This window comes from Myiozetetes cayanensis, unplaced genomic scaffold (assembly GCF_022539395.1).
Source record: "Myiozetetes cayanensis isolate MyiCay16 unplaced genomic scaffold, myiCay2020 scf2-11, whole genome shotgun sequence".
Taxonomy (NCBI): Eukaryota; Metazoa; Chordata; class Aves; order Passeriformes; family Tyrannidae; genus Myiozetetes; species Myiozetetes cayanensis.
In genome coordinates, this window is record NW_026087411.1 from 72,918,490 (window position 1) to 72,930,632 (window position 12,143).

Consider the following 12,143-nt stretch of genomic DNA (forward strand, 5'->3'; position numbering starts at 1 on the left):
AAATGTTTAGATGCTAGGGACTAAAATAACTTTTTCTTGCTAAATGATGATGCTTGTTCCCTTCTCCAGAAAGATGAAGAAGCATACAGCCACATAAGGAATAAAACTCGGCATTGATAGTGATTCTGGCAATCCTGAGAACTGTGAATGGAATTCAAAATACTTCTTTCATTCAGTATCCCTTTTTTTGATAGCTTCTTTGAAAGAAATCATTGTCTAACAAACATGTATTTGGGAGTGATGGTTCAACTATATAATTTCTTGAAATGTATATTGACAACCTAGTCGAAACTAAATACTTATCCAACTTCAGCTGTATTTTTATTTCTGATCTTGATTTCTTTTTACCCATTAATTCATGTTTTTCTGAGCATAGTACACATTTTGCTGAGGTCTTAGAGACTTTTCAAGCCTAGCAACCTGATATATAACAGAATATTTACTGCATTTACAGGAAAGCTTCATGAATTCATTTGATGAGTTAAAACCAGTATTTATTTATAGTTGGTGGGCTTATAATGGGAAGTTTTAAAAATGATTGCTCAGGTATCTCCATTAAAACAACTATACCAATACCCACTTGCTCCTGCCAACCTTTTATATGAATTTTTCAAGACATGTAATGGTTATTTTTTTTCCAGAAAGTCATTCCTTTCAGTGGTTCTTCAGCCGGACTAACAATCTTTATACTGTGCTCCCCAGCGAAACATCAGAGTAAAAAGCTGAATCTGTGCCATTCAAAGGTGTCTGAAATTATGTGACTGTGTCCAAATCCTTATGGAAAAGGGTAATAAAATGGTGATATATTTTTACGGATCTATGTATTTGGTATACTTTCAAAATAAAAGGAATATGGTAAGGAAAATTACAGATTTTAAAGAATGTGTCCCGACTTAAGGATTTTACTAGGACAGTGCTAGTTAAAACTGGTTGTTGATTTTACTCTGAGTAATACGACTACAAAGCTACCAATTTTATTGTCAGTAATGGCATCAGTTTCTCAGTGCCTGTATTGTATAATATAGACTGTTTATTTAAATCTTTAACAACAGTTATTCTGATTTTAAAAATGTAAATTGTGGTGAAAAGAACTAAATCTCCTATATTGACCATTTTATTTTAAAGGTACTAGCTACTAGATAAAATGTGTCTGTTATTGAAAGGTTTCCAGACCAAAATTAAACAAATGAGAGATTTTTAAATTATATTCTTGCCTGACAAAGATGTACTCTTTTTCACATTGTTTAAATGAAGGTTTGTTAGGTAATAGACAGGTTAGCTGATTTTCTTATGCAGTAAGTCTTTGCTGTTTAGGAAATAGTTAAACTAAGAGTTATACTGTGCTTTTTAAGTTTTAAAGTGTATATCTATCTTCAGACTAACTCCTAAGATGATGTTTGAAAATGCCTGGATACATAAATATAAAAAAGCAGATTTGTGGCTACATGCACAGAGGCACCCATGCAAATGACTTGCTCCAGAGAGCTGTTACCCCCAGCAAAAAGTGGGACATGGCGCCCAAGAGAAAGAGCAGACTGAGTCGTATACCTTGCTGCATGAGAGCTCCAACTCCAAACCAGAAACTATTTAGCAAGGTAAAATTGTTTTCCACCACGTCTGAATCAGGGTTGCAAGGATGTGGATTATACCACTCATAGGGACTAAACCTGTGGCAATTGACAGAAAAAAAAAAGACAGGTTTAAAATGCAGCCAGCATAAAGTCTATCCAGCAAATCTGCTGCAAGAGAAAAAGAAAAACAAGAAAGGTTATAAAGAAAATAGTGATTGAAAGTTTTTACAGTACGACTGCATTATGCTTAACAACAATATTAAAAGATAAAACAACATTAAAGATTCACATTCCTAATATTGCTAATATTAATGAAGTTGTATATAGATTGGCTCTGAAAGGTTCCAAGGGTCACCTGTAAACATCAAAGCACTTATTCTTCTATTAACATCAGTAGAATTACAGACATTTGGTACCATTTAGGATTAGGTTCTTATAATCACTGTGTCAGTATTTTGCATTTTGAAAGAAAATATGTGTTAAATCACAGTAATTGACTAGAAAAAAAATACATTAGGCAAAAGGTTTTACTCAGCAAAATTACAAATCATGAATATAAGAGAAAACAAATAGTTAGCAGTAAAAGTGACATTGTTAATCACCAAATAAGGGTACTAAACTCTATAATTCACAGAAAATAAAAATAGCAAATTAAAGGAATTGCATCCTGTCCTGTGAGGTGCACAGTAGCATCCCTGGAAAGGCTTTCCAAAAGAAGCTGGGGACATGCACAAGCACCTTGCAGGGCCAGGCTCTGAGAAAAGAAAAGAAAAAAAAAAGAAAAAAGGAAAAGACAGTGAAATTAATTATCTCAAAAACCAGATACAACAAAGATAGTAGAAAGATGCCCAAGTCTGGCAATACATTACAAGCAGATTATATACAATCAATCTGTTTTAACTCATGGCTTTGCAATTGCTGTGTATAATGATGGGTTCATATCTAAACGTTACTTTGTCAATTTTAGCTAAAACAAGCAAACATGTCTAGATAAATCATTCTTTGTTACAATTTCTTTCAGAAACGAAGAGACTTTCAGTTCTCTCTTCCTCATTATACCTTTGTGGAGCTTTAAATTTTAATTCCAATATGCAGAATTCTAATCATTTAAGAGATTTAATCATCATGCCTGAACTTGGAAACACACTGTTGATAGGGACTTTTATTTTATGCTTAAATTATGTCTTTAAATCTTTGATAATGAATACAAGTTAATGTACGTGCATAATATATTTGAGAAGTAGAAAAAGAAAATCGCTGCAATACAGTAGAATGTAACCAGCACAAGAAACAACCACAATAATTAATATATTACAAAGTTTAATTATTAAATCAATATTAATGTATTTTCATAATTTCTCAAATCATTAAAGCCACTCTGTTAAAAACCCTGAGATAGGCAGCCTTTACAAAAGAATTTATTTCCTAATGTGTCTTATAATCAAAGCTATCTGAATAATGCATCTGTCACTTTGAAAAATGCAATTTTCTACACAATAATATTTCAAACACATTATAATACAGAAAATCAAATGTTTCACTTTTATGCTCTTCATGTAATGTTAAAACACCTCTCGTCTTAGAAGTGTGTACTTGACAAAGAACTGTTTCATTTGGATTTCCAAAGTAACACTGATATGCTCTTCAAAAATGTAGATTGGATTCTAATTAAACATTGTGACCTGAATTCTTCTATTACTTTGTAGTAAAACTAGATCAGAAGTTTGCCAGCTCATTAAAAAGCTAAGTATCTTTCATGCCATGCTGTCAATCCGACAAAACCTGGAAATCAAGCACTCCATGAAGCTGAAACAGGTTTTATATTCTTTTGCTGAGAAATATTTGAAGATTAAATTGGAAATTAGGTTGTTCTTGGAAGGACAATGTTTGCTAGATAAAGCCAACATATTTTAGAGATTTAAAATAAATATCAATATGCAAATGTTACTTTTTGTGATTTCAACATTACTGAATAATATAAATTGTAACTTGATAGTTTTACCTTTTTGTTCTGATATCTTGTTGGATTATTTTTATATTATTAGTAAGTGCAAAAAGAATTGTCCATAGTTTCAAAGAAAGTCAAAACCAACCTGACACACAAGCTGGTTTTAGGAAAAAGAAACAATGCAATCTGAGTCCTAGATTCAGTCTAGGTCAAGTCATATCCCACAGTTTTAGAATTCTCTATTTTTTAATCTTCAGTGCACAACATCGAATATAAAATGTCAGGGGGTGGAGGTTTTATGGATCCAGAGGAGTGTTTAAAATGGCATACCAAAAAAAAAAAAGAGAGAGAAAAGAAAAGAAAGTAAGGAAAAATAATACTGGCCTACAGATAAATATTTTTTCACCTTATTTTAGTGTATGATATTACCTTGTCTAGTGTAAGAATTTTAAGGTACAGATCCTTTAATCAAATTTTGTATATACTACATATGTGTATAAGTTTTATACTGTTTAACCTATTGCAATAAATATTTGTAAAATACAGATTTATAGAATAAATTTAGGTTCACTCAGCAGGTCTTTAATACAACATCCTGCTCAAGGCAATGTCAACCACTAATTCAGAACAAGAGGCTGTCCACTCAGGTCTCAGAAACGTCCAAAGAAAAATTTCACAGCTTCTTTGGGCAACACGTTCCCATGTTTAGTTATCATAATAATGATGTTATTTATCTTTTTCTTTAGGACATGCTGGAACCTCCTTTGTTTCAAAGTATAAAGAACTATGCAGATTTGGAAAAGCCCAACTGTGTTATGATCAGCTTCTCTTATTAGAAAGTGCTCAGTGGGGAAAATTGTTCTTTCCTGATGCTAGAAAAGCCCAGCTCCCCCTTCCTCCTTTCACTAGACTTGTGATTCAGAGTTCAAGTATGGTGACACTTCCTGAAGTTTATTCAAGTATTGAGGGCCCCAGAACTGTTCACAGTATTCAAATGTGGTATAATAAATGCTATTATGGGAATAATCACTTTCCTTGATTAATGGACTACACTCCTGCAAATTTAAATGCAGTACACTAGCTCAATCACGAAGACAAGTGTAAAGAAAAAAGAGAACTTCAGTGAATTAAAGCAATTTTGGAGATTTCTCTAACTGCTGATAACAGGTACGCTTCCCATTTACCCAGTTCTATCACTGTTTATTCTAACATTTCAGATACAGTCTCTTAATGCCTAAAATCTTCAGGTGTTTGAAATACTTGAAAACCAGATTTAAAATGAGCTTTACAACCTGATTTCCAGTTTTCCTCTTTGTTGCTACCCACTGAAAAGTTACAGTTACTCTCCCAAAATTATTGGCTTATAAAAATAACATTTAAGAGTCAGCAATCTTTGTAGTCCACAGGACAGGGAAGATTTGTGTTAAATTTAATTCCACTTTAGGAACATTCCATGATATTAGAAATTAAAATTAGTATGCCCCATGAGCAGACAGATCTACTTCAGAATTGCAAATTATTTCAGAACACTATAATTTATTGCACTCAGTATTCCTACAGTGTTTGAAATAATGGTGTAGAATCCCAGAGGATAAGGGAGCTAATGTGTACATCTCAAACACCTATAGCCAAATAGCCAGGGAGCCAACCAAGGATTGCTGGTAACAAGAGCATGTAGCTGGAGAAGGGGGTCATATGAAGGTAGACCAGAACTTTTCTGAGAGAAATGTCCTTGTTCTGGCTCCTGGAAATAAACATAACTCAGCACAGTGCAAGCACCGGAATGAGGCTGAAAAGCAGGACTGTCAATCAAAGGCTGACCCAGTAGGGGGAGATCAAGACCACCAAAGACCCCAGAAGCCCTCTGACCTATTTCCAGGAAGGTCTAGAAGAACAAACTGCACATAAGAACTAATTTGCATAGAAAACAAGAAACTTATCTCCGTGGTGGGGAAACCTATCTATAAAAAGGTACCCCTACCAAGCCCAGGTGGCATCCCCAGGACTCTGAACACCCCAATCAGCTGGATCAATGATGGAGCCAATGACTGGTGATCTTTCTCTCTCTTTCTTTCTTTCCTCCTCCTGTAATTTCTTTCTTTCTTCCTTTCTTTCTCTCTTTCTCTCTCTCGTTATTCAAAATCCACTGCCATGTGTTTAGACTAACAGATAAGGGAGTAACTTATAACAGTGTCCACGCCAAGTGTATAATTTACTAATAACACTTTGTAAGTTATTGTGGACCCTCTGACTTTTGTTGTTCCTTTTCAAAGATGAGCATCTGTGCACCCACATGGTCCCTTCTCATACAAGATGGGATGCCACAAATGGGACCTTGGTCTTACAGGTCTTGTAAGTAAAATTCATAGTGAATACTTTAAAAACAAGAAGATTTTTTTGGAAAAAACCTGCTCAGATAATTCTCTAATCAGATACTGGATTTTTCATTGTAGTCTCTGAGTGTATGGGAAGACCGGAAACAAATAAAGTGTTTCATGAAAGGCAATACCATATTATATTTGACATAGCTACAGGTTGTGGAACCTCTCTCTTGTCCTTGTGTTGCAATGCACATAAAAGAGACCATCTTTAGTCAAAATGCTTTTCTATATCCAATGGAAGATGGTATGCAGGGTCAGAAAGCGTAAAATATCTCATCTTTTTAGCCTTTCATTTTGTAAACAATTCAGTTCAATACAAATTCCTGCTAGTCTTCTAAGGCAAGATCATTACCAGTATTGACAGAGGTACCTTCTCAAGCATAAACTTTCCACTCTCTACACTGAGAATGCCTGCTTTTAGACCCAATAGCAGTCTTTTTTAGACTCCTTGAGCCTGTTCGACTTCAGAACCTGGCATAATATTAACTGTACTCTACTACTAGCATCGCTGTTTCTCTTTTTATTTAAGAGTTTGGTTTTGCACACTCCCAGCATAGGAAGTCTTGTGATGATGATTATACAAGATTCTGTTCCTTAATTCTTGACCTGCAGGCACCCACTCCTTTCCAGTGTCCATGGTTTGAGACAAACTCAGGAAGAGACATGACTAATTCTGGATAAACTAGAATACTTACTACAGTTTAGGTAAATAAAAACAGTCTTACAGGGAACCACAGGGTTCAGTCTAGATGACGTTATATGTGATTGTAGATACAGTGTTTTGGCTCACAAACTACACTCAGCACAGTACACTCTGTCACACACTGTTGCTTTCAGTCGCTCTCATAAAAGCTTTGGTCTAGTATGTTCTATACAAATCAATTCAAAGCTGCTGAAAATGTGCAAATACCCTCCACCCATTTAAATAGTTCTCAAATCAAAAACCTATCCGTTTCTCTCTGATAATAGTATGAAGATAGTATTTTTTGATAATTTTGACAAAAAAATGATAAATATGCTTACTGTGGACAATAACATCTGGAGGTATTTTAAATTTAATCCATATTTTCTGGATAGAACTGCAACTTTTTAAAAAGAGAAGAAAACCCAAACCCTGAAATTTAGAGAAAAGATGAAATGGACTACTGGAGTGATACTTGTATTTGGGTTTTCATTATACCGACACGTGGCTGTCTAGGAATATTACACAGAAGAGAATTTACAGCATTTGAGAATATACAGTTGGTCCTTGTGGGATAAAGACAGATTGGACCTGTTACTAATATATACAGACCATTTGAGTTTTGTGTGTCACTTTCAGATATTGAAAAGTATGTGGGTACTGTCATTAAATCATATTCAGCATGCTACCTGTTAAATTCCTATAGATAACTTTTCCAAAAGCTCTAAACCAGTCTTCTTTGGGATGGTAAGAGACATAGTAATTTCTTTCTTTTTTTTTTTTTTTTTTTTTTTTTTTTTTTCTTTTTTCTTGGGGAAAAGCAAAACACAGGTTAAAACTGAGTATTTAACTAAAAATCCATGATAGTTATCAGATACCATTATAGTGTGTCATTCAATTCTTATTTAAAAATCAATACTGACAAATTTTTTCATCTTCTTCTAAGACACAGTACTGCCTTCCGTTTTGTCACAAATAGGAGCCGCATAACAACTATGGAAAGGCTAAGAAAAATCTGTGTTTGGAAATACAAGACAAAAATCAAATGCAATAAACTGAATTCTTGGTCTGATGCAGTCAGATAGAATATTTCCCTATATGCATGGAATTACAAGTAACTTCAGGCAAGGAAGTAAAGGGAATATGATTGTAAAGAAGTATGATGCAAGTATGACTTAAAGAACTAATGGGATTATTTACTGGTAGCTGTGTTTCATTTATTTAAATTACATTCTTTTCAGTCATATTACAAACATGATATTGCTACTGGATTTTTTTAAATAAACATGTAAATCCATTAGGAGAAAATGGTATTATAAGAATATTATCTAGAGCATGGTGTATAGACCACCACACCTCATATAGCTGAACAATATATGTCTCTGACACAGCACACAATTAAAGTATGCATAGTATACCAGCATTATTTCAAACCTGTCAAATTAACCTGGATGCTTTTCATTCATTTCCTCACTTTTCTTTGGATAAGGACTATGAAGAAATTTAAAGGAAAGTTGATTACCCACTTATATGCACGCAGACATCTATGCACAGTCAGACAAAGAAGTAGGCAGAAAATGGGTTTCACTGTGAAACCCTTAGCACAAAGATTTCACAAGCTGTAAGGCTTAACCTAATGAGCACAATTTGATAAATCAAAAGAATCTTACTCCATCTTCTTCACAAACTGCTGAGTATACTGATCCAGTACTAGGTATTGCTGAACACAACAAACTATCAAGGTATTCATGTGAGATACTCTTAGCTCTAGCAAATTACACATTCTCCCAATCACTAGAGCAAAGAGTAAGAATGATTCTTCTTGACACTGTTTTACAGGGCTTCCATGCAGGACTACACCCTCAATCCATATCTTACTACATGAGAAATGACAGATAAATTACAATATTTTAATTTTTTTTCAAGAATATCCAGGATATGAGATGGATGCTTTATTACAATGTATTACATTCTTCAATAATAAAACATGTTGCTACTTCTCTTTATTAAAGCCTGTATTTCCTTTTTTTTAGAAAAAACCCCAATATTTTTGTTTGACTCTTTGGATGTCCAACCTGATTCACTACCTCACCTTATCTGACAACTGTTTCACTGTGAACAGACTTATTGCCAACACCTCTGCCCTGTTCAGATACCTTTCTCGGTACAGTACTGTGATCATCTTCTACATCATCTTCCCCCATAGAGCTGCCATGCTTTTGCTACTTCCTGACAAGAACTAGTCATCCAACACTTCTTTTATATACCAAAAAATTCCCATCTAAATCAGTTGCATCGAATCACCATCACCTCTCCATTGCCTTTAATGGAACTTTATGTAACTGGTTTTTTTAAATACCTAAAAGACTCTCTATAAGTCTTCTAAATTAAGGTGATATCAATCAATCCAAAGTCTAGAAAAACACAAGATTCACATGTAAGTTGCATACAGTCTTTACAGAATTGTGTTCTATAGGTTTACTCCTCTATCCCTTTAAATGGTTTGCAGGTGCTATTAATTTAAACATGGATAGGATTCTGTTAAATCCAATTGAGTCAGAGATTAAATATAAATACATAAGCTATTTTAGGATCAGAACCAGAATCTTCAGTATATGAATGGATATATCCTGTCCCATATTTGTACAACCTTATATTCCTGGTTAATATTAGGGGAAAAAAAGAAAAAAAAAATCACCAAAACTAAATTAGCTTATAAGCAAATAAAACTTATTTAATAAACTTCTACTGTAAGTAAGATGAACCATACAGGAGTAATATCATCCAGAAAAAGCAAATATTTGGTGATATTTGGAACTTTTCTGGTTTTACTGCTGTATTAGCTACTAGTCTTGTAGTTAAATCCAAGAAATGTAGCCTTGATGGCTGCAGAAATGAGTAGGTTAGTCAGAGATCAAATCTGAACCAAAATTTTGAAAGGCTGTTTTGATTGTTGAAAATGAAATACTCTAAAACATATACCAAGTATGGATCTGTTCTCATATCTGCTGAAGACAAAGAGAATATTTCCTTTGATTGCAATGTTCTCAGGTATTTAGTAAACTTCAACTCAATGCCATATATTGAAGAAATACAATTAAAAAATGTCAGAATCATAAACTAATTCTTAACTATTATGTTATAATTAATATAAGTTTATGGTAACTGAAACATTCATTTTTATGGATGTGAATTAAGGGTTTATTAAAATCCAATATATTCTGTATTATATGATGGAAATAAGAGTCAAAACTATACACACAACCTCAGTTTTGAAGTACTAGTCAATTCCTATTGTTTAATTTATTAAATATACTGATTTCAATTCTTAAATAATTTTTGAACCTCAAGAACATTAATCCATCCATTTCTTGAACAGAAGAAATGTTGGCACAGTTAAATACTAAATGACAGTCAAGAATCTGTAGACAAAAATTTTTGAAATTGCTCTCTTTTAACACGTGTGAACTTCATTGATTGTAGACTTCTCACGCAATCAACGTATCCTGACTTCTGAAAAATACATTGAAATCTTAAAAAACCAAATATCTAGGACTATGCAGCTCTGAGGTATCTCAAGTAAGGTATAGTTGGGGAGATATTAAAACATATTTTACATGAGATTCATGACCTGTCCTGACTCCTGTATCTGAAGCACAACTCAGAAAAACAAAGTATTTGTTTTGTTAGAAAATATTTTACCCCATTTTTGGCAATGTAAGTTAACTGATATATTCAATATGATTTTCTCCTTTGTACACTTTGTTTTTTAGGCTCATGAGAATCTTTAAATCTGCATTTATATTCTTTTATTCCTCTATCTAGACAGTAATTAACTTCCAAAATTTGATTATTGGCAATACTTATATTTTTATTTGCACTTTCCTTCTAAATAGCCTCCATTTAGACAAATACCTTATGATATTCTTACATCTTTACCAGAGATCATTATTATTGTTCACCCATATTTAATTTTCCCCGAATATATTGAAAAAATGGCAGAAATAAAAAACTGACTATTTTTGGAAAATTCTCGTCTCTATTTTCTCTCCTTTTCCTGGTGCAGAGGGGATTAAGTGAGTTGGTTAGGTAAAAGGTTGGTCCTTAGTCAAGGTTAATGTCCCAGAACACAGAACTGGCTTACTTCCTATATGGAGAATCCTCCTGTGGGAGTTGAGATTTGAGTTCTGGACAACAGTTTGAACACCTGCCCTCATACAGCACAAAAACCTTCCATCCACGAACTACAATGAGACTTAAATATTTACTAATAGTGGCCCTGAAATTATTCAGCAGAGCTATGTTTAGATATCCAGTAAAACAGTAAGTCTAAAATGTGCCTCCACATAGATTACATAGACGAGTCATCATCTGAATGTCTTTTGCTGGCTAGAAGGTCACACAGAAAAACAAAAGAGCCTATTCACAAATATAGACATTATTTTATATACATGATTGATTCCTTTTATCACCCTCTTTTACTTCTTCTGAATCCTAGACACACTCCTTACTCTTTCTGCTGCTTCTCCAACTATTTCTGGAATATTTACAGAAGCTTTAAAATGTTATATACAAATGGAACAGTGATACTATAAAGATATGTATGAAATGAACATAAGTAACCCTGTAATCTTCTTAGTGCGACCCTCTTCAGCTCCCACCCTCCCCCACTATTTGTTATGCTCACTTGTTCTGTCATGTCTAAAATTAGACTTGTCAGTTTCTCCAGGCAGAAACCATGTCTTTGCTTTGTGGAGTATGTACCATATTTAGTCCTGGATAAGAAACATACTCCTCGGTTCACTTTTAAAGTTTTCAAATGAAATTTAATATTAATCAAAAAATAAAATCTTTCAAGTCAAAAATCACAAATTGTTGTGTCTGTGGCAATGCACCTGAGAGAAGTACTCCCATAGACTTCCTCATGCTTTTAACTCTTCTGTACACATCTGCTTCTGCCTGCAGTCAGAGACAAAGTATTTAGCTAAATGAATTGAATCTCTATTGCATCCTTGGTGTTTGCCAGGAAATAAAGAAATGTAAAATTCAAGTTCTTGTTTTTCTTCTGTCAGTAACTGATACAAATAGGACAAAAACTTTTATTCACTTTCCAGGGCACCTGTTTCTCATTAGACTGCCTTCTCTCATTTTTATTAAAATTTCTACTTGGAATATGAAGTGATTTGCTGTGGCACACTTCCCACTTAAAAAAATTGCATCACTTACAATACCTGGATAGCTCTGATCAATAAATAATAATTTAGGTAATGAACAATAATACACTTGATTAGAATTAAAATATAGGTAACTATTTTTTCTACATCCAAATCAAATCTTACCAGGTCGTGGTTAATGTGTAAAGACAGCCATAAAGAGCAGAAATAATTATAACAGGAGGGTGCTTTTCATTTATTCAAGCCACTTTCAGTTCAGAGTACTTGCAGCTTTTTGTATCCTAGAATGAGACATTTTGTTCTCTTTCTTCTCCCTAAACACACTTATTTTATAGCTTAACACAAAAAGTGCCTAAAATTTCCTTTCTTGTTCCAAAGTCCTACTGT

The 12,143-nt window shown here is 33.6% G+C and overlaps 1 protein-coding gene across 5 annotated transcripts in view; it reads right to left on the bottom strand.

Moving 5' to 3' along the window:
- The window catches only part of GRIK2 (glutamate ionotropic receptor kainate type subunit 2), a 363,996-nt gene that overhangs the window by 91,904 nt on the left and 259,949 nt on the right, over positions 1 to 12,143 (bottom strand). For all 5 annotated transcript variants that reach the window (XM_050316539.1, XM_050316538.1, XM_050316541.1 and 2 more), the window contains one exon: positions 1,549 to 1,667. In XM_050316539.1, coding sequence (XP_050172496.1) covers positions 1,549 to 1,667 — 119 coding nt within the window. The remainder of the gene's footprint in view (positions 1 to 1,548; positions 1,668 to 12,143) is intronic.